This window comes from Diadema setosum, chromosome 21, assembly GCF_964275005.1.
Source record: "Diadema setosum chromosome 21, eeDiaSeto1, whole genome shotgun sequence".
NCBI classification, from domain to species: domain Eukaryota; kingdom Metazoa; phylum Echinodermata; class Echinoidea; order Diadematoida; family Diadematidae; genus Diadema; species Diadema setosum.
Genome location: NC_092705.1, coordinates 14,496,997 through 14,520,998, shown reverse-complemented (window position 1 = coordinate 14,520,998; position 24,002 = coordinate 14,496,997). Strand labels below are relative to the sequence as shown.

Sequence of the window (24,002 nt, the reverse complement as noted above, 5' to 3'; positions counted from 1 at the left end):
GAACGATAAAAATTAAAACACAATGGGTCACCTCACACGGAAAAAAAAAAAGAAAAAAAAAATCGCCAACCCCCAAGGAATGAAAGAGACATCAACATGAAAAACAAATATGCCATAAAAATGAAACTCAAGCTAAAGAAATTCAGCACCGACAGGCAAAAGAAAGGCAAGTCAGCGCCGTGAAAACGTGTTTATTCATTACGTTTTTGTGATTTAACGCGGTTGTATGCGTTCAGAACGATAGGAATTACTGTACGAGCTGAAATTTTCGCGTACAGATATTTTTGCAAATCTAGAACTACTTGGGGGACGTTTTCGCGTGTTGTTTATTTCGCGGTTGCGAGGGTCTAAGTAAACTAACCTTAGTTATTCGCGTGTTGTTATTTTCGCGTGTTGTTATTTTCGCGGTACAAAGACGATTCGCGAAATTCGCGAAAATAAAACCACCGCGAAAATTTCAGCTCGTACACTAAAACAAAATAGGTCACCTCACACGAAAAAAAAAACAACAACAACAACACCAACCACCAAGGACTGAAAGAAACATCAACATGAAGAACAAGTATGCCATAAAAATGAAACTCAAGCTAAAGCAATATTCAGCACCGACAGGTAAAAATGAGCAAGTCAACGCCGAAAATACGTGTTTATTCATTTTTTAATACATCACCCCTTCTCAGTGACACCTTAAAACTATAAAAGCACACGTGTTTTCTTCTTTTTCTTCAATTAACAGTCAGTTATAAAGCTCTTTCACTTTGAGTCAATATCATGGCGCGGCCCGATGTGGATCGCATTGCAGTGTGAGCGCGGGCGCGAACATACAGATAATGAAATGTTGCCCGCGAGATGGCGCTATTCCACAATAGTGAAAGGGAGGGGAATATTTTGCTGTACAATGTGTACGCGTTGCGAACGCGTATGGCAAAACGCAACGCGGAAAGTACACGTACCTACGCGTTTTTGGGGTAACGCGTAGGTAAGTTTAACGTGATCAGGGCCGGTATTCCATAAACTTCTAAGACAAATTGCTTAAGTTTAAGCAATTTGTCTTAGATTTTTGCTTAGCTAAGAAAATCGCCCTAACGGTATTCCATAAACTGTAAGGCATTTTTCTTAAGTCGGGCGATTTGGCTAAGCAAAAATCTTAAATTCTGATGACGTCATTTGACATAAGCAAGATATTCATGTCATCACTGTTCGCGAACTGCTGCCCCGCGGTGAAAGTCTATGTATTTTACGTGTTTAAGCAACAATCGCAACTACCTTTGTTGTACCCTAGCCACCCATGGAAAAAGATACCTAGGCCTAATGCACACTTTTTCAGAGGCTTTTTTTTTAATATAGGAGCAACGTCTTCATATTACTAGTACTCTAGGTCTCACAGTGTCTAGAATGTCAGTAAACGGCCTATTTATTTAGTAGTAGGCAACCTAGACCTAACAGTTACGTGTTGTTTTGGATCTTTTCGGCCAAAGTTACGGCCTAAGTGAGACTCACACCGCAATCACATCACACCACATTTCAAGTACGACACCGAGTGAAAAAAGAAACATCATGAAATCACGAGAATCAAAATCAAAGCGAGTACTTATGTTTACACCCTAACGTAGTTACTAGGCCCAGATGATTAGTCCGTACTCACCGATCCGGTAGAGCCGGAGAGGACGCTTTGTGACAGTACTCGCCTGTCTCGATACACAAACTGTGATAGCCGCACGTGTATAAGCAAGCTAGGGCATACGTCTACGTAATGTAGTGGGTGGTTGTGGCATAAACGTAGACTTTATATCCGGGCGGCTATGTGCGTTCCTCTAGCTGCGCGCTCCACTCCGCCGCTAATGCGCGCTGAGAAGGAGGTCGAGGGCACGCGTAGTATACGCGCAACACATACCCCCCCCCCCCCGATTCCCCGTGGCCCATGGCCCACTGAGTTTCTACCGTATTGTTACTGTGCAAGTTCCCACGAGACGCAAACGAGACGCTTCGTCAAACCCTGAACTCATTTCATTTACATTACTGATTACTGATGAACTTCTTTATTTAGCAAAAAGATGAAAAATCATGAGCTAAAGCCGCCATCTTTTCTACATTGTTATGCTACACCCATAATTTTTTCTTACTGGAACCCAAGTTAAGACAGCTCAATAGCTGTCTTAGATTTAGGGTAAATTTCTTAGACAAATGTCGTTTTGGAATACCGACGGCACATTTTTAAGAAAATATGCTTAGCCAGCAAGCCGAAATCTGTCTTAGCTAAGACAAAATTCTTAGCAAAATTCTTAGCAAAATGCTAAGACAAATTCTTAGCAAAATTTTATGGAATACGAACTTAAGCTAAGAATTTTATCTTAGCCAGAAAATAAGCAAAATTGCTTAGATTTTCTGACTTAAGCATGCTTATCTAGTTTATGGAATACCGGCCCAGCACTGTATCCTAATGAAACTTAGCATGTATGTGTATTAGGGGGTGAAGTTGTGCCTATCAACTTTTGGGTGCACATGCTCAAGGTCAAAGGTCAAAAGGTCATGGTCAAATGCTTAAAATTTCACTATTTCCCCCATATCTATGCAATGCCTGAAGATATTTGCTTGAAACTTAGTGTATACATGTATTACCCAATTAAGATTCTCTGGTGAAAGTTTGGGGTCATGAGGTGTAAAGGTTAAAGGTCAAAAGGTCAAGTAAAATGTTAAAATTTCACTTTTTTCTCTGTATCTTGGAAATTGTTCAAGGTATCTTCATGGAACATAGTATATATGCATGTACTGACTGGCAGTGGTTATCTAGGGAATTTGGGGTTCATGGCGTCAAAGTTCGGGGGTCAAAGGTCAAGGGCAATACTTTACTATTTTCCTTATATTTATGCAATGCCAGCAGGATTATTTTTTTTTAACTTGATGTATGCATGTATAACCCAATAGAGATTCTCTGGGATTTTTTTTTTTGCCAAGAAGGTCAAAGGTCAAAAGGTCAAAGATCAAGTGAAAGTACTGAACTTACTTCTTTCTCCATATCTCGGAAGTGGCTCAAGTTATCTTGAAACTTAGTACATATTTATGTATGTTCTCCCTGACAGTGATTCTCTGATAAATCAAAGGCCAGATGAAAATGATAACAATTTACTGTTCAATACAGAAATTGCACTTTTTCTCCATACCTTGAAAATTACTCAGTGCATAAACTTATGAAAGGGTCAAAGTCAAGTTAAAGTTCTTAAATCCCCAAATACATGCTCTCCTATTCATCCAATTAAACATAGGTCAAGGAAGGTGAACATTCAATGCATTTGTGACAAACATTAATATTTTGCCAATTTTGTGAAAATGTAATCACACATTGTCCACATGTACTACAGTGTATAGATCTATTTGGAGAATCATGCATTATGGCGGAGGCATACCAGTCGCCATAGCGATATTTCTAGTTTACAAAATAATTTGCTTATCAGCCATATTTTGTGTCAGATGCATACGTAGATTGATGAGAGAAGACCTTTTCATGGCATTTGTGTGTAATGAACCACAGATAATGCCTTCTGTCAAGGTAGGATGCTTTATAATAGATCTTCAGCTCTTTAGATGGTAATCTGTAGAGGGAATCTAGCTTCAGATTAGTGAGGATTTCTTTGTAATAATTACCAAAAGAAAAGAGCTAGGGTGGTATTCTGAAAATCTTCCTAAGTTTCTTCCTAAGTTCCTTCCTAAGTTAGAAACTTAGGAAGTGCCTAGGAAAGACAAAATTGGTATTCTGAAATTTCTTCCTAGGCACTTCTTAATGCAAATTAGGCCATCCTTATCCCCGCCCACTTCCTTTCTTAAGCCAATACGAAATGCCGTATCATAAGGAACTACCCAGTGACAATCGCATATTACTATGACGTAGGGTCAAATACATGTGTGCGTGGCATGTCCCCTTTCTCACGCTCATTTCGCGCATCAAGGTACATTGCGCGCAGTGACTGACAAGCACGCCTATCACGATGTCTGCAGCTTGCTATTCTTAACAACGTACTTAGGACAGGGGTGGAGCTTTCCTAAATATTTTCCTAAAATTCTTTCCTAAGTGCATTCTAGAATACCAACTTCTTCCTAAGTCAGAAATTTGCATACTCCCGCCCCTTTCCAAAGTTTCTTCCTAAGTCTAGGAAAAAAACTTAGGAACAGACTTAGGAAGAAACCTAGGAAGATTTTCAGAATACTACTTAGGAAAAAATCCTGACTTAGGAAGAAATTTCTTCCTAGGAAGGATTTCAGAATACCACCCCTAGTGTCTACATTGTGTCCTCAGTGTTTGATGTGAATCTTTTTGCTTTATATCTGTGTGTGAGTAAAGTATATGGTAGTTCGGAAATTGTTTAGTTAATGAACCCCAATTATAAGCTGTGCTTCTTGGGATCCTGACCATGACCATAAATCACTTATTGTCATGTGCATTTGTAAGCATGCATGCCAATGATTTTATCATTCTTTCATCACGCATATATTACAATTTGATTGTCAAGTCAAATTGTTGTTCAAAACTGTTCATAATTTTGACTTTGCATTAATTATTGAGTGATTGGTTCAAATAGACCGAATAGAATTAAACTGAATTGAATTGAATTGAAAGCTTTGTGGGACCAACACAAAATTTAACTAAAGAAAAAAAAAAGAGAGAAAGTAATGCTCGAACAAAGTGATACCATTGTTTGTGTCATATTACAATGTTGCCAATGATTTTATCATTCTTCCGATAATTGTCATAGGAGGAATAACAACTTCCATGATATCCTAAAAGGACTCAGTCTTGGAAACAAGGGACTAAACCTCTTCGATCTCAACAACCAGTTCCACCACGTTTTCTGGCTGGGTGACCTCAACTATCGCATCGACTGGAACGTGCAGGTGAGCCAGGCTGGTTACAAAGCGGAGGATTTCATACAAATACTCAAGCACTGATTTTGCAGGAGAGTAACTGTAAAGTCATCAGTTTGACTGAGACATACAAACCGTTTTAAAGGAAACCCAAACCCAAAGAGAAATGTGGATTGAGTGAAAGCAGCAACATTAGTAGAACACATTAGTGAAAGTTTGAGGAAAATCGGACAATCAATGCAAAAGTTATGACTTTTGGTGTTGGAACTGCTGGATGAGGAGACTACTTAAGTTTATGACATCATTGTGGACAACAATATGAAGGAAATATAAAGGAAATTCCACAAAAATTCATTTTTCATGAAAATTACACATTCCATCAATTTGATACTGCCATATGATAAGGGTAGTAATTATTCCCCCTGTTTTCTGAAAGCAGTTATTCAAGTGCTCTTTCATTATGCTAGAAAAGTGAAAGCATGTTGAATTTTCTGTATATTTTTTTAATAATTGTTGTCCACACATATCATTATAAATCATTTGCTATTTTCTTGTATTATTATTCCCTTTTTTTTCCAGGAAATCCTTCAAAACATCCATGTGAAAAACTACGATGTCCTGATCGACCATGACCAGCTCAAGATCGAGAAAGACCAGGGTCATATCTTTGTAGCCTTTGGTACGACTGGAAGATTTTGATTTGTTGAGCTCCAATGATTAATATGTATGCTTTTAGTGGAATGTGTTACTGTAAAAGTGGATATTTTCGCGCGACTAATTTTTTTGCGCTTGGCCGGGTAAGAAGAATTTCGCGTGTTTTTAATCCGCGGAATCAAGACATCAACTACAGAGGACATAGCACGCAAAAAATATTCGCATGCTTTTATTTTCGTGCTAGCTTCTGGTTGCGTGAAATGCACGAAAATTTCAACACTGCGAAAATGTTCACTTTTACAGTACTTTGAAAGTGAAGCTGAGAAATATTTGTGACAAAGGAAACAAGGAAGTACTGTAAAACGAAGAATGTTCACGTGCATTTTAATTTCATGAATTTCGCGAGAGCCAAGATTAGCGAAAGTAAAATGCACATGAAAGTTCTTGTCTACACTATATGCATTGAATGTTAGAGGCAACTTGCGAAAATTTCATGTCGCGAAAAAGGCCATTGGCTCCAATTCGCAAAAAATTTCATGCTGCGAAGATATCGTGTTTTACAGTAAAGTCTTGTAGCTGTCAAGCTGCTCTTTTGGTGTGTTAGGTGCATATACTTCGTGTCACATTTGATCACTATACTGTTGCATTCTCACTATTATTACACTGGATGGATTGTACTGTGGGACCCTCTGTATTCAGCAGTAAAGTTAAATGCGTATGTAATTTTTCACATTGCCAATTCAGGAGAATGCTTTTATACTGATATATTTGGAAAAATGTAAAATGTAATAAAAAAAAAAAGAGGAAGAACAGAAAAAGGAAAGTAAATTGCTAGACATGTAACTGCTCCTTAAATTGGCAACTTATTTCAAAGATTAAAGTTCATATTTCTGTCTCAAATTGACAATTAGTAGACTTGTTAAGGGGGTAAACGCTGCATTTTTTAGTACAAATGTCCTACTTGGCAGAGATGTTCCCTAGGGCGATTGAAAAATTTTCATCTAAAGAGACACTCTGTATCTATGTAAATAATCCTTAATTTGCACAATTTATGCAAAAATACATTTAAAATTATCAAAAAATATATGTGCATCCAGCAGAAATACCTAATTTGGTAGAAGTATTCTATAGAGTATGTGGAAACAATTCCTACAAAAATTGATTTCATACCTATGTAAATAAACATAAAATTTGCTTAATTATGCAAGTAATTGTGCAAAAATCTGCATTTTTGAAAGAATTTCTAATCTATTAAGCACTTGATCTTGTAGTACAAAGTTTGAACCTGGGAAGGATGTTCCTTGGGTCAAAAGCAAATGATTCATCTAAAGAGACAAACTGTCTCTATGCAAACAACCATAATATGCATATCAATACCTATACATAGGTAATCAGAACAAACAAAAAGCAATCATGTGACAATGTCTTATATCGCTTTGAACTTCATATCCAAAAAGCTAATAGAATAAAGACAATATTCTCGCAACAACACTCTTCAGTTGCTTAAATTGTTTCCATATTATTTAATTTACGTAGGCATTTTATGCATAAATTATGTAAATAATCATACAAGATGTGAAATTTTGAAACATATTAATCTTTAAAATCATTTTAACTATCAATATTCCCTCATTGCATAAATGCTTTGCAGGGTGGGAAAAATAGCAATCGATGGTGACACTCTTTAAATATGATTTTGCAAATATAACAGTAGGGCCTACATAGGAACAGCACTGACAAATGCAAATCGGAACAATATTGCTTACAAAAAGGATTTTTTTTCCTTGCAAACAGTACACAACTGAGGTCATGGTTAGAAAATCATTACAAAAAAAAAAGAAAAAGAAAAAAGAAACACTACCAGAGTGAAAGTGTGAATTCTGATTTTTATTGTATTTTGTAGGCAACCAAGCGAATAAGAGGTTTTTTACATCAAGCTGATTATAAACTTGTGCAAACTATGTGGATGCAAGGGTATCTGCACACATTAAGAAAATACAAGCTTGAGTTAGAAACAAAGTCTGTTTCTGAAAAAAAAAAAGAAGAAGTTCCCTCAGTATACTACAAGCTGCTATGGCATGGAAACTGTGCTAGGAAATTTATACACAATAAAATTGTGATTGTATATATAGGAGATGTTATACTTTCAGTCAAATAATCTTAGTCTCTGACTTAAAATCAGTCAATTTCAACAATAAATCAATGCAGAAATAATATGTTCATAGCCATAAAAGAGTATATTAGATGGCCTTTACAATTACTAGGATGTGATTTGTCAACAGATCGTCGCATGCTACTGTTTGAGAGGATCATAAATGTCATATTCTCCCTGATTGTGATTGCTTTCCCTTGGGATAATGTAACTTCCTGGCGGTACAAAGAATGTTATATTCCACCACGTACCAGCTAATACCTGTATAGATGATCATGACCTACATGATCTTGAAGCTTTTTCCAAAATAATTATGTTAATTGGTTTTGTGTAAAGACATCAGAGGTTGAAATAAAAAAACGAACGGGTAAAAATTTAAAAGGTAAGAATGTCAGAGGTTATACATGTGTGCATCAAAATTAACTTTAACTAAACCATGTCACTGAATTCCATGTCCTTTCCTACCTATCAAGAGGAAACAAAAGCACTTGAGAGGGGAGGGCTTAACATTTTTTCGATAATCAACAAGGGAATCACTGTCAGGTAGAACATGCACAAATATGTAAGCTAGGTTTCATGATACCTTGATTCACATTCAAGATATGGAAGAAAAAGTGAAATATAGCACTTTAATTAGAGCTTTGACCTTTTGGCAGGATATTTCCCAGAGAATCTCCATTGGGTAATACATGTATATATTAAGTTTCAAGAAAAATCCTACAAGCATTGCATAAATATGAGGGAAAGAGTGAAATTGTGAGGGCCCAATTGACCTTGACTTTTGACAAATGACCCCTAAATTCCCTAGAAAATCCCTGCCAGTACCAAGTTTCATGAAGATACTTTGAACCATTTGCGAGATACGGAGAAAAAAAAGTGAAATTTTAACATTTTCACCTGACCTTTGACCTCTTGACCTGAAACTCTCTGGAGAATCTTATTTTGGTGGTACATGTATGCAGTAACTAAGTTCCAAGAAAACACCTTCAGGCATTGCATACATGTAGATATGGGGGAAATAGTGACATTTTGAGCATTGACCTTGACCTTTCTGACCTTTCACCTCTTAGCCGATTTTACTTCAACACTGCTTAATTAATTGTCCCATCATACGTCGTCCTTGGACCAAGTTTGGTGAAATTTGCTTAATCCAGCCTTGAGTCATTGCGTAAACTTATACAATTTCTTAAGTCGACCTTGACCATTGACTTCTAGTACATTCGGGTATTAATATGCACAATATGCTAATTAGGTGGTATTTGCATAGAGAAATATGTTTTGATATTATAAACCATTTCCTTTTGGCTAAAGGATATGCATACTACTTTGAGAGTTTTTAATCATAGAATGCAGTTCTTAGACTGTAAGAAAAACTTAAAAAATAATGTTTTTACTTTACTTTCTATTCTAATATGTAAATTAGCTGGTAATGATGGTTCATTTTCTCAAATTCTTTTCTCATTTTGTTTCATGGAGTGTTTCTAATGGGTTATATCTATCTAGGATGAGATGTAAGGGAGTTTTCGTTGTTTACAAATCAATTTGCATAACTTGCATAATCATGCAAATTTTAAGTTTATTTGAATAGGTATGAAATTAATTCTTGCAGGAATTGTTTCCACATACTCTATAGAATACTTCCACCAAATTAGGTATTTCTGCTGGATGCACATATATTTTTTAATAATTTTTACATGTTTTTGCATAAATTATGCAAATTAAGGCTTATTTGCATAGATACAGATCGTCTCTTTAGATGAAACAATTCCAATTGTACCGAGGAATATGTGTGCCAAATAGGACATTTGTACTATAAAATGCAGCGATCGCCCCTTTTTTCGCCCTTAGCAAGCCCACTAAATTTTTTGTGCATACATGTACTTATTGATGTTACCCAGTTCCCTTTAATTTCTCTGCAATTTAGGTGCAATATAGCTACAAAGTAAAATTCAGAGTTGCCAATTTGATGAGGACAATATGATGATCTTTGCAGCAAAATTATACAAGAACTTGGTGACTTTACTTGTCTAGGTAATAGATACAATGTATGTATAGATTAATGCACAATTTGCAGTCATAGAACATTTTGATGTGATGCAAATATTACCACTTAGCTTTACTTTGTAATTGTTGGATCTGATTTTTTTCAGATGAAGATGAAATCACGTTCCCCCCAACATACCGGTATGAGATTGGACATCGGTCAGTGTATGCGTACAAGAAAGTCAAGAAAACAGGAGTAAGTTCTCTTCACTCAAATGTCTTCAACAACAGTATGTAATGATATTCGTTCTAGCGCATACACCTGTATTAAAAAGATGTAGCCATTTTAATTGTTATTCCTAAGAATGCCTTGTACAGTGCATTATGTCTGTAATAAGATTTTACAACATTTCATATTTTCCTGTATGACATCAGATTCAGAAAAAGAATGAGTATAATAAAAAGGTGAGAGAACAATTTACAGTCATGATGAACGCATGTGCTAGTTTAAACTTGAAAGTGAGCAACAAGATAACAAGATGAGAAGAGATTTAGGATAGGTCAGAAGCAAATGAATCTATGTGTAACCTTTATCTTTTTTTCAATCGTAGTTCGATCCATATTCTGTATTTCCACTAAACTCTGTGCTGCATGAATCTTGAAAGTCAAGAGGGTATTCAGATACAGTTAGACCTCCCACTTCCTGGAGTTTTCAGGGGGCCCGTTTCATAAAACTTGTTATCAGTGACAACTGCCACATTTCTGACAAATTTGCTCTTAGCCAATAAGATGCAAGGATTTCAGTAGCTTGTCACATCTATGACAACTTGTCACTGATGACAAGTTTTAGGAAATGGGCCCCTGATCTATACAAATGCTCATGTGTATGCAGTAAATGTGTCATGATAGGGACTTTCAAATTAAAAAAAAAAAAAATCCCTCAGATATTGTGATTACAAATTTCATTCCAATTCAATTCAAGTCATTTTCCCAGTAAAAAACAAAACAGAAAACTTCAACAAGTGCATACATGACAATCAGACACAAGTGTAAAATAATGAGTATAAGGATAAGAACACAGGAATGTCACTATTCTTTCCCAATGAGTATCTGAAGCATTTTTCCACGTCTCTGAAATTGAATTGTTTGTTTTTTTTTCCTTGAAGGCTTTTTTTCCCCTGTAGTCTTGAGAGGATGCTTAAGCATTATGTTTTTTGGTTGTCTGTCTGTCTGTCCTTGATAATGTTTTCTTGATTGAAAAACAAAAGCCTTTCAATTGATTTGTTCATAGATACCTATTTTATTCCTGAGTCTCACCTTAAAGGGTGTGTACAGTTCTGGTCAAGGTGAGGATTTAGCTTTTAACGTTTTGTGAGATATTCAGAAACCACTCTATGAGATGTCAAAGAGCATGCAGTTCTAAGGGGTATCAAAAGTTTATTCGATGAAAATTGGTTTTGAAATGGCTGGGATATCCAAAAACAAAGTGAAACAAAGAGATCCTAATAAAGTTGTGGCATGTCGCCTTTTACTATTAACACTTTTTTTGATATCTCAGCCATTTGAAAACCAATTTTCATCAAATAAACGTTGAATCCTTCTTGAAATTACATGCTCTTTCATATTTCATAAGAGGCTTTTCATTATCTCACTTTTATAGGAATTTCTTCAATGTTCAAAACATGAATCCCCACCTCAACCAGTACTGTACAGTCCCTTTGAGGCTATCAATATCTTTTTCCTTCCTTTTTTTTTTTTTTTTTTTTAAAGATGAGTCATTATTTGACTTTGTTTTGAACAAACATTTAAAAGCTGTTATGGATCTGACCTGACAGATGTCTGGATTTTTTCCCAATTTTCCAGGTACGAATCAACCAGCCATCTTGGTGTGACCGCGTGCTCTGGAAGTCCTATCCGGAAACACATGTGGTCAATACGACCTACGGTAAAGAGAGAAAGAGCAAAAATGTCTCTTGTTTGATAATTCACTCTTTGTTCCACCACTTGCATCTAATCTGACCACTTCCTGGCAGTCTCTGTGATTGTCCCTTTTTTTTTTCCCCCAGCGAAACAAAGTCGAACATGGCATTGTCGGACCATTTGTAGCTGTTTCATTTCCTGAAAAATGCAGCTGTGAACGGGCAAGTCCATGCTTGTCTTCTTGTGGAATATATCTTTAACCCCTTGTGTGCTTTCAGTGCTGATTGGCACAGAAAACCCTATAGTGTTGTACACACTGTTCAAAGTCCCTGGCACTGAAAGTGTTATGTAATGAAGAGCAAACATGGAAGGTCACTTTGTCGTAGGGAGTCTCATTCTCGCAGCACGGTTATACTATCAGTATGTGGCGCATTGAGAAAAAGCTAAGAAATGCACTGCACAAGTGCAGTGGGCAACTTTTAGTATTCACAGATTATTTTCACAATCGCCTTATATCTGAAAGGAAAATGAAACCCAAATCTGTGTGTGAATTGAGGGAAGACAGCATTGTAAGAAAGCATTTAAAGCAAATTTGAGGAAAATTGGACCATACGTTCAAAGGTTATGAGTTTTGAAAGTTTCAATGCAGCCACGGCTGGATGAGGAGACTATAATACTTTGTGTTGTCATTTATGGACAATGATATATAAAAGAAAATACAAGAAAAATTCAACATATATTCACTTTTCCAGCATATTGAAAGAGCATTTGACTTAGCTCTTTCAGAAAACAAGGGGAATAATATTACCCTTAAATATGTCAGTGATAAGCCAAGGGAATGTGTTCTTCCCCCCCCCCCCAAAAAAAAAGAGAAATTTTGTAGGATTCTCTAATCTTCTCTGATATGTTCTACTGATATTGCTGCATTCACTTTAATCCTTATATGTAATTGGGTTTCATTCCTCTTCCAGAGTGAAAATTCTACAAAGAATTTAGAAGAAACCCCCTGAACAGCAGTGGGAAATAACAATGTGTGTTCAGTCTCGTTTTACTTGCTGCTAGTTATTGAATCAATAAGCCGATCGCCTGAAATTCCTTCATCTTCTTTTCGCAGGTTGCACCACGGACATTGTAACCAGCGACCACTCACCAGTCTTTGCCACCTTTGATGTTGGAATCTCCTGTTCAACTGCAATGCCAAAGGGTACAATATCTTTAATCCTTCATGTGCTTTGAGAGCTGATTGGCAAAGAAAACCCCATAGCATTGTACACACTGTCCAAAGTTCCTGGTACAGAAAGGGTTAAAGGGATCATACAGTTTTGGTTGAGACCTAATTTCAGGTTTCTGACATTTTTTGGTGAAATAATGAGAAACCTCTCATGAAATATGAAAGAGCACGTAATTCTATGAGGAATTCAACATTTATTTGATGAAAGTTGGTTTTGAAATGGCTGAGATATCCAAAAAAGAGCGATTCTGATAAAGTGTGGGACCCACACTTTATTACGATTGCTTTGTTTTACTTTGTTTTTGGATGTTTCAGTCATTCCAAACCCGATTTTCATCAAATAAACTTTGAATTCCTCTTAAAATGGTATCCTATGTACTATGTCATAAGTGTTTTCTTGGTATCTTGCAAAAAGTTTGAAGTCCAATTCTCATCTCTACCAATACTGTACCATCCCTTTAAACTCTAATAGACAGCCATGAATGATGATGTTGATAATAATAATGAACGAAATGATAATGGCATTCATGATAATGAAGGGATGTTATGTTAATACAAGTACGGTGACTCCTATTAACAAAGTCATTTGGACAGACACTTTTCTTTTGTCATATCAAACTTTCATCGTAGCCAAACAATTCGGTGAATAAAGATATATACGTGATGATTTTTGGACCTGAATTTTTACTTCGTTGTAATGAGAATTTTGTTGTAACTGTGTTCGTTTGTACAGGAGTGCACTGTATTATGTTTGTAGGTATACATGTGTTTAAATGGAACAGAATAATGAGTATCATTTCCTCAGTATGGATTGTGCTATTCCAGCATACTCTTCCAGAGGGCCCTTCCATTATAACTACCCCTGCTTTGCTAGGTACTCTCTTTAACAACTGGATATGACAGGATATTCTGACTATGAAGATTGTTTACTCCAGGCAGACTTAGCTTGTTTGGGAAAGAAGGTGCTTATTTTTTGATAATTTCAGACATTTTAGGAGTACAGGATTTTCATTCTGTGACAATTGCCAGTTCTGGGAATGTTTTAACATAACTATACAGCATCAGGATGGAAAAATCATCTCACAATTAAGATTAAATTCACAATTCTGAAGTTGGAGGCCATGTCAGTGTATGTCATATGCAATCTGCAAGTGCAACATGCATGTATGTGGTGTATGTTTTAAATGAAGTTGAAGTTGATGATTTTTTTCACCAACTTTTTTTTTACAATGAGCAGAGCAGTCGGAGGGGGAAACGCCCGGTGTGAAAATCGCTTTCACAGCAGTGGACGCCACTATCATCACCAGTGCGTGCAGCAGCAAGTTTTATCTGGAGTTCTTCTCAACCTGCCTAGAGGGTAAGCCAATAAAGACTTGTTCTGCAAGAAAGCAGATTAAAGGGGCATTCCAGACGATTTTCATAATTTCACATCATGTAGTACATAAATTGACAGCTACATGAATAGATATGTAGAATTTATTGTGGTCCTTAAAAAGAGAAACTAATACTCTTAGATATATTACGCTGAACATTACTGATGACATAGAAGCCTCACATATTTCAGAAATGTAAGAGTGTAATTCTATTATAATACTGCTTGCTTAACAAGTTCACCTGTAAAGAATCTATGCATGCCTTCTTCTTTTGTTCTGCTTCCTTGAGCCCCAACTCATGCATTCTTATGGTAAGTCTGCCATGTCATCATCCATGTTAATTGCAATTTGTTATGAATTTTGAAAACATTCTTATTCCTCATCCCAATCACTATAAATATATAGTTGTTCAGTGTATTGTGTAAAAAGTCTGAAAATCATCCGGAGGTCTCTTTTTAAGGATAGCAGGCAAGGTGGACAATAGATGGCGCCCTCCGCATTTTACCAGTAATGAGTCTCCCTTCATACCAACAAAGTTAAATTTGAAATCTATACCATTAAACTTGAAATCTCTTTTGTTCTTTCAGTTGATTTCAAACTTTGAGACTTATTTTCTGGTTGTTTTGGATAAATCGGAAGACAAAAACGATTGTTTCCAACAATTTTTATGTAACACAATCATTTGATACCAAAGTGTCATGCATTAGAATTCAAGACAAACTCCACCCTAAATCCACTAACTCCTAAGGTCTCAAATAGCGGGAAATGAACATATCTATGGATCTGATCATGCCCTGTAATCACATCTAGCACCTTTGAGGATTGTGATGAAAAAAAAAAAGTCCCATCTCACAGGTAGATGTCAATGTTAGAGAAATTTGATGCGACTGATTGACAAATTGTCGTACATCAATGTAAATAAGCACTGAATTGATCAGTGTTTTATTAGTAGCCATGATAAAAGAAATCATGTATGTACTTGAGCAGGATTCGAATCTACGACCTCCTGATCTCTGAACAAGCGTCATCTCCACTAGACCACCGAGCTTCTGCCCGACAGCAAGTGTTGCTTCTAATCCTTATTGCATGCAGTGGGTACTGCGTAATTAATCAAATTCGTGAAATTTTTCTGTTGAGACATTTTTCATTGGAACTGATTGACAAATTGCCCTACACTGACGTAAATCAGTTGCAATGATAAACGTCTCGATGGAAGGATTTCATGAATTTGAAAAATTTGATGCGGTTGTCATTTCTTTACAGTGAAGTCGGTGAAGAGTGGTCATAACTACCTCTGTAATCAGAATAACACATACAAAGAGACCAAACCGTCGTGGAGCAAGGAGCAACTACCCAAGGTGAGCTACAAACCTTCTACATGGATTTTAGTCTGTGGAAAGACAAACTATGATTCATACAGTCAACCTTGCCTAAGTCAAAGCTATTTAGAGTGCAGAAATAGCTTTTTGGCTTAGAAAAAATTTGACTTCTGAGGGATTAAGATAAATAGAATATAAAGAGAAGAGGACTTGAAAAAACCTTCGACTTAGGCAATTATTCAATTGAAGCAAGGTCGACTTAATCAAGGTTGATTGTATTTATAGCAGACATGTATTTTTCACGCACACACAACCAAGCATGCACATGCAGATTCTGTATAGATGCTGAATTGACAGCACACATTAGAGTGAAGTCAATGTTTCTTCCTCAAATTGGCAACATAAAGAGAAATTCTGACTCTGTGCAGATTTGATAAATTCAACCACTTCAATCTAGTCTGTTTCCAATGTGGGATACACAGAAAGATTCAGAGTTGCCAATTTAACGATGATCACCAAGGTTGTGATTTTTTTCCTGCCAATAAATTTCCCTAGGACATACAATTGTAATAGGTAAAATTTAACTTCGACAATATTTATGAGCCGTTTGTGTGCTACAATCTGATGAAGTAAAAAAACAAATAAGGAGTATTCATTAGCTTCTCAAATTTCGTTTGGGCCTTTTTCTTCAACTTCATTTCTGCCTTTGATGTCGCTAACAGCTGAGCCCGATTGTGTCCGACATGGAATACCTGGAAGAACAGTTTGTGCTCGTGGCAATCAAGTCAGAAGACAGTGATGAGTCGTATGGTGAGCATTAGCACGTTAGCTTTAAATCCCCCGAAAAAGGGGAAAAATGGACATTGTGATTCACATTCACTTTTCATTGTTTAATGTTTGCAGGTTTGTATTTAGCAACTACAGTAAAATTAATCAGAATTATATGACAGATTGACTTACAGGGTATTTGATTTTATATCACAATGCTTCACTTTCACTTTTGAAATGTCACAGTACCACTTTCTTTGCAGACTTTCACTTTACATGCATTTTCTTACATGCTTTATGAGGTAGTGCTCCACTGTGAAACACTACTGTGCTTTCTGCTTATCAAACTGATGTATATAATTGAGTGTCGATCAAAGTCTTCTGTGCAACTGTTTGTGTGTACTGCATGTCATGTAAATGGCCCCTTTAACCCGCTCCTTTATCGTCACTAACTGAGACTAAAAGTGATTACATGACTCTGGATTTCCTGCAAGATGTAGATATGTATCACTGAAAGATATTATTGTAATGAAATTCATCACTAGGGAAGGGACTTTGGGGTACTATGGCTACATTTTAAACCATGTTTCAGACTCTGTCAGAATACTTGGAAAACTGACAATGTTAGAACCAGCAATTGCTTGATGTGTCGGTGATCTTTTAGCAAAAATATTGTCGGGTGTAAATTTCTTCAATTTGTCTATATATGAATATAAATATGTATTTCTTTCATTTAAAAATATTGTCATTTCATTCTCTTTCTGCTTCACCAGGTGAGTTTGTTATATCATTGAGGAACCGTTTTGCAGCAACACCTGTTCCCTTCAAGAGTATCCTGACACACCAAGGCCAAAGGACAGGAAAAGTGGAGTGAGTGATAAAAAGTTCTTAAACAGTTTTGGTGTTACGGTCATCAGGAGTACTGTACAAGTGTATAGTTCCAAAAAATGTATTGAAAAAAAAAGTAGTTTTGTATAATTACATGTATGTTTTGGTGTTACAGACCTCAGAAGTAATGAGTAGTTTCAAAAATGTAAATGTATAAAAAAAAAATCATATGGTAGTTGCTCTTATGTTTTAAATCTTATTGTTGCGAAGTTTAAGAATGATTTCATGAAAATATTTTGTTAAATGAGTAATGATTTTTTTTTTTCTTTAAGTTTACCACTGATAAAAAATACTAGGATTTTTTTCTTCTTTTTTTAATAGTTTGAATGTAGACTGCTTTGCTCAGTTTTGTCTCCTGAAATGGGATGAATGAAATGTGAGACATTCAAAAAACAGAAATGAAATTATCACAATTATGAAAGTCATGGTCAAGGCCAAGGATGAAATATTACGTAGGGATTCAAGAGACAAATTTCAGTATGTACATGTATGAATAAGTATGCTCATACCACAGAGACTAAGGACCTGATGTCAACCACCAATGACGATTTCCGAGTTTCCAGTGAGCTTTGATACAAAATCACATTGCCTTTATTCCCTGCAGGGGTATGGTGCATGTCAAGGCACGCGACGAGAGTTTGTATGGTGGCTTCCGAAAGATCAAGACTTACGGTAAGATATTCATTCTCTGTGTCTGTCGGGTGATTCATTCATGTATGCCTAAACAGAAGCTCCCAATGGTGTGTCTATTACGAAGTGACTAATAATCCTTCATCACATCAACAGAAGAAATTCTATGACATCAGTGCGGCATTTCTTTGAGTTTGTTCTCTTAGAAATTTACATTTTATATTCTGTCACAAATGGCGTAGTATTGGTTGAGATGAGGATTCAGCTTCTCATTGTTTGTGAGATACATATAAACCACTTTGTGAAATGCTAACGAGCATACAATTCTAAGAGGAATTCAAAGTCTGATTTATATAAGTCAGTGTTGCAATGGCTGAGATACCTAAAAACAAAATAAAACAAAGTGGTCCTAATAAAGGCTGGGTCCCACCTTTTATTAAGACCGTCTTATTTTGGATATCTCAGCCGTTTGAGAACCACTTTTCATCAAATAAACTCTGAATTCCTCTTAGAATCAAATGCATTATCAAATTTCGTAAGCGGTTTCTCATATCTAAAAAAAAAGAAAAATCATCATCAAAAAATGTTGGAAACCTCAAGCCGTATCTCAGCCGAAATTGTACCATCCCTTTAAGCATAGATATTTATTGGTACTCCCTCCTTATCCTTTATCTCCTAAGATGAAAGTCTTCTGAATGCTTCTTTCTTTGTTCTTGACAGAGTTGGTGCAATTTGAGGATAAGACGGACAGCTTGTCTTCAGGTGATGCAAGTGATGAAACGACATCGGCCAAAATCCACGCAAAAACTAAAGGTGAGGTGAACGTGGGCTTACCTTTTAAGTGCCTGCAATAGGAAAGTCTTTAATTCTTTCATAATTCTTGTAAGCTGCAATATTTTCACGGACGTAAAATGTTTGAAGCTACATTTGTAGTGAAACAAATTTATTATCTGTTTAATATATTTCGTGTTACAATGAACAAGTCTTGTCAAGTCAACTGTAAATATTTTGATTTGCATTGGGAAAGAGAAAATGCAATATGTTCATATTTTCAAGAAAAAGTTCTAATCTCAGTAAGTTGTATATTTCATATTTCTAGAGGAACAACTGCACTTTGAAGATGCCATTTTCATGCATCCATGTTATCATCGATTGATATAACTTGTATTTGTTGCTGTAATGTTTTGACTGTTTGTCTTTTTGTTGATCCAGCCTGTATTGAGAACACCAAGGCGAAGGTGAGACAATGGGTCAATAAAACATGCAATGAAGAAGCAGCCAGAAAGTCTCAAGAGGGAGCCCCGCCCGTACCGACAGCCCCCCGCCCGCGAGATTTGACCATTCCCGCCGCCTCGCTCTCCCCTCCGGTGGGAGACCCTGCCCCCATCCCACCCAGCCGCAGAAAAAACGGGGGCAAGCCGGCAGCCGCCAAGGCAAGTGGCAGTAATGGTGTGGAGGAAGACTTGAACACCCCTCCCCCACTCCCTCCGCCCAGAGTGGGGGCCAGCCCCATGGAAACGGGGGAGTACATGGGGTTGTGTCTGGACGCCCCGCCCAACTCGAGTCGTACCATACCAGGGAAGCAGAGCGCGATGACCATGGATTCAGATGGAAGTTACCAAGTCACCAAGCCCAAACTGCGCACCTGCAGATCTGTCCCCTCCGAGTCCAACGCTGGGGACATGCCCCCTCCCTTGCCCTCGAGGCAGTTGCCTCCTCCGCGTGTCTTTAGCTCGGACAGTAATTCCCCGCCCCCTCTCCCAGCGAGGCCAATGGCAATGCAGAGGGTCGTTGAGAGACCTGACTCCGACACGTCGGACGAAGGCTGGACAGGCGATCACTCCCCGCCCCGCAGGACCCCGCCGCCCCTCCCCCTGGGTCAGAGCAAGTCAAATGTCACCAGGCTGCGAGACCACTGGGAGAACCGGTCCAGCCGAGAATCCTCGCCGGACAGCTCCAACTCCAGCATCGACATGAAGCCCGCCCTCCCAGTCAGACTGGCTCCGGAGGGCCGCGCCTCCTCCTCCTCCAACGACGACAGCTCTCTTCTCCACGTGGATGGGATGCCGCCCCCTCTCCCGGCCAAATCCAAGATGAACACGCCCCCACGAAGGACCACTGATACAGACCTTGAAGTGCGTAGAGTTAAAGTCATCTTTACCTAAAGTCATTGCCATTCAAACCATGATATTACCATCCTTGTTACCGCATTCATCTAGATATCAAAAGCTCAACTGCTTGTGCAATAGGAAGATTATACTCCGACTTGTATCCATCATGCTTGTTTTTTTTTTAAGGTTCCATATAAACATGCCCATTAGTTTCTACTTTCAAATGGGTTTCTTTGCTGTGCAACAGCATATGTTGCATGCTGGGGCAGCATATGTGACGCAATAAGAATATCATTGAAGTCCACAGAAGTTATATGATTATCTCCAAGCTAGATGAACCATACACTGAACTTATTTAGATATCATTGCTGATGAATTCATGTCACAAAGATTATTCAATTTTTCTTTAGCATAAATGAAAAGAAAATATGTCTTTTCTCAAAGTGCCTGAATTTCTGCTGAAATTTTGTGACTAGTTGATTTTTTTATTTTTTTATTTTTTACTGTTGTTGCTGAAATCATTCTTATTAGAGCTTCTAGCCACTTTTTTTTTTCATTCTGTACATATGCATTAAGAGTTAGGAGTACCCATACAAACCCATCATCTATATGTATCTAAAGAATGGACTGACAATTACCTAACTTAGTGTCTAATGCCAGGAGTCCAGATCCAAAACCTCTGTACTTTCACTCATCATAGTCTTTCATCCAGGCTTTGTAGCAATTTGGAATTGCAAGAGGTTTAACGATAATGTTGCAAAAGATGTGATTGACTAAAATGATTTTTGGTTCAACCACCTGAACCAATTGAGCAAGAACATGCGAAAGCCGCATTTTTTTTTTTCAAATTCCACAAAAGGCTCACATGTAACAGTTCTTTAACCTGTATGCCTCTGTACATGTGGACTGTTGCAATGTGAATCTTTTTTGAGCTTTTTGCCATGCTTTCACAAAAATTCAAAAGCATTTTAATAAACATTGTTGCTATGCTTATGAATAGTCCTCATGAGCAGAATGCACCCTTGGATTACAGTGCACTTTAAGTTTGCACAATTTTATATTTTGCCATGCCACAACTTGTGATCCAGAAGGTGCCAATAATATGAAATGAACAAATCAATTTTTCAAATTTCATTTGCCTAATCTTTGCTGTAACCGCTTGCTGTGGCAGTTAAAATGCAGGGGGGGGGGGGGAAGAGGGAGAAAAGTATGAAATCCTTTTTTTTTCTTTGTAGAATGAGAAAAGCCTAATTGAGATTTTAAAGTATAATCCGAATGCATGAACAAGAAAATGTGTAAAAGTTTGTGTGGCATAAGTTGAATGTAGGGTTAGACAGCTCCCCTATGGGAACCCTTACTCTAGTCTGACTCTAACTGTGGTTAATAGTGCTCTGGTTGAATACGGCCAGGAGGAAAGCACCTTTCGTTTCCGGCACGGGTAGAATTTCCAGTTTATTTGTCAATTTTTCACCAGAGACAAAGACACAGGTTTTTTATTTTGTCTGTGCATCAGAATTTATTTCAGACAATCCAAGACAATTCTTCAACGTATTTATGCAAATATGTTTTTATGTGGAGACTGCAGTGTGTTTTCTGGAATGCATTGTCTTCCAGTCAGTAGATTAGAAGTATTGATGAGGGAGGTATTTCATCTACAGGGACTTTAATCTCCCATGTTTTTTTTGTTTGTTTGTTTGTTTGTTTGTTTGTTTTTTTTTTTGGGAGGGGGGGGGGGGGAATCACATGTTAAGTGCAAATGTCTTTCATAGTCAGGTTGACTTTAGTAAAGAGAGTCAAATCCAAATCAGAATGATTGAAGTTTGATTAGAACTGGACTTTGAATTCAAAAAGATAACAAACTGTTATTTTCACAGATTTTCAGAAACAGTGACAGTTGGCAGAAGCACTGATGCAAATTACTGAGATGATGATGTTATTTCTTCCTTTCCTTTCATGTTGCATTACAAAGAGCTTCTCTCAATTTCCTCTCTTTTAATAAAAAAATAAAGGAATTGTAGTCTTTGCATGAAATTGTTGTAGAGTTGCTACAACGTACAAAATGAATGCAAACAAAGGGGAACTGACCAAAAGTGTATGTAATTCATAAGTGAAAATTTGAGCAAAGAAAATGTGATTCCATTTTCCTTTTTAATTGCTGAATTTTTCACTTTTGAATAACATATAAATGATGATTTTGAGGGAAAAGTAGTTGTAGATGCAATTCTTTTTTTTTTTTTTACAAAAACATTAATTACGTTTTCTTCGCAAATCAATGGGAAAGTTGTTAGGTGTTGACATCATCTTGCTCATTTGCATAATTCGATTGATATAAGTGTATTATGAAAATATGTGAACCTTCCAAGTTCTTATTAATATCTGATGGAAGGAAACTTCTTCCACTCTTTGTGTTTGCTTTCACTTTATTTATCAAAATCCGTTCGAATAGAGGTGCCATTGCACCTCAAGCATATAGTTACAAGTAAATTTTAGGTCTCATTTTGAAAACTGTAAATTTGCCCATGGATAGAAATCAAATTTCTAGTGATGTCTGGTTTGCATTACAAGACTTTAGGGATAACCAAGCGATTTAGTATCCAAGAAATTTCAACTTTTGGTTATGTTGTAAAAAAACTTTTGTTTGTGAGGCACATATTACTGACTCTTATGGAGTGATGTTAAACAAGAGAGTTTCAGTCAGTTTTGTAACTCCCTTCAACATATTTGATAGCATATTTTTCAGTAGTCGAAATGAGGCAAGCTCACATCTAGTTTTAGAATCGAGTTTGATTTTATTTTGTATTGCACCAAGCCTGAGTAGTATGGCTAATGACTTCACTGTAGTTTTCCACTCTTCTACAAGCCCAGTTATGACACCTGCAATTATTTATTAAGTTTCACCAAAGAAGTTGCGTAGCGGCACCACACACAAAACTTGCATGCTTGTTTATATCATTTCTGTTTCAGATGGACTAAAGAGCTTGATTAATTGCATGTCTTAGACGTCTCTAACCCCGGCTTTCTACCTGTGTCTCTGGTTCTCGTTTTCCCCAACCCTCCCCGGCTCTGGCCGCCTGATTACCCATCACACCCACCTACCCCCCACCCCCTCAACCCCTTTTACACCTGCACGGCATGTGGCACCCCCACGAGCAGGACTATGACAGCCTGCGGCAGCCGATCACGATCACGGAGTGGCTGGGCAACCTGGGACTGATGCAGTACAAGCAGCAGCTCTACGACAACGGCTGGGACAACGTGGCCTTCCTCGACACCATCTCCGACGTCGACCTCATCAACGCCAAGGTGGAGGATCCCAAGCATCGACGACGGATGCTCGAGAGCATTGGCTGCATCATGGCCATGCAACGATGAGGAAAATGGCAGGGGGGAGGGAAGGGGAGGAGTTTTGTTGCTATGGGAACACACAGCAAGGGATAACTTAGTAGATGATTTCTGATACTGTATAAGCTGATATTTTTGTGAGGGTTCAATTTTCGCGAATTTTGCGAATCACAGTTGGACCGCGAATTCAACAATATGCGAAAATTTCACCATGCACCAAGGTTATGGTATGCTTATGAAGGCCTCTTTGTGAATTTGCGAAAACAATATCTCGCAAAAATGTCCGTGACCTCCTCATTCGCGAAAAATATCTGTACACGAAAATAACAGCTTATACAGTATTCTGTTTTATTTGATGTCTCTGTGGCATAGCAATAGATGATGCTCCGTGCAAAGCACTGTCGGTAAGCAGCACCATAACTCAAGCACCTAGAATAGTGGTGTGGCTGGAAAAGAAAATGGTGACACTAATTCTGATTCCAGAGCCTGTCTTGGTCATAGGAGCTGCTATATCTGGCAGCAGAATGCTTGAAGAGCTCACGTTTTGATGGAAGGTACTAACATTTGTGTGTTTTCTAACTGCTCCTTGAAATTTCCATGTGAGTGCAAATTCTTCAGGACCGGCAGAAAAGACATACTACAGACCTAGGACCACATTTCTCTCATAAAACACAACATGCTATGGTTAAGGAGGAGACCAAAACATTCCCCTCAAAGCTCACACTGAAGACAATTAACAGTACATGACCACAGTTCAATGTTTTCTTCAAAATC

At 37.4% G+C, this 24,002-nt stretch overlaps 1 protein-coding gene across 1 annotated transcript in view; it reads left to right on the top strand.

Annotated features, from left to right (window-relative positions):
* LOC140244550 (phosphatidylinositol 3,4,5-trisphosphate 5-phosphatase 1-like) overlaps nucleotides 1–23,553 on the top strand; it is a 121,439-nt gene extending 97,886 nt beyond the window's left edge. Inside the window, exons 14-26 of the mRNA XM_072324176.1 lie at nucleotides 4,749–4,887; nucleotides 5,437–5,536; nucleotides 9,814–9,902; nucleotides 11,510–11,591; nucleotides 12,681–12,770; nucleotides 14,035–14,154; nucleotides 15,434–15,528; nucleotides 16,212–16,299; nucleotides 17,031–17,127; nucleotides 17,750–17,817; nucleotides 18,496–18,588; nucleotides 18,988–19,910; nucleotides 23,040–23,553. Coding sequence (XP_072180277.1) covers nucleotides 4,749–4,887; nucleotides 5,437–5,536; nucleotides 9,814–9,902; nucleotides 11,510–11,591; nucleotides 12,681–12,770; nucleotides 14,035–14,154; nucleotides 15,434–15,528; nucleotides 16,212–16,299; nucleotides 17,031–17,127; nucleotides 17,750–17,817; nucleotides 18,496–18,588; nucleotides 18,988–19,910; nucleotides 23,040–23,258 — 2,203 coding nt within the window. The 3' untranslated portion in view covers nucleotides 23,259–23,553. The remainder of the gene's footprint in view (nucleotides 1–4,748; nucleotides 4,888–5,436; nucleotides 5,537–9,813; nucleotides 9,903–11,509; nucleotides 11,592–12,680; nucleotides 12,771–14,034; nucleotides 14,155–15,433; nucleotides 15,529–16,211; nucleotides 16,300–17,030; nucleotides 17,128–17,749; nucleotides 17,818–18,495; nucleotides 18,589–18,987; nucleotides 19,911–23,039) is intronic.
* Nucleotides 23,554–24,002: the final 449 nt, after the last annotated feature.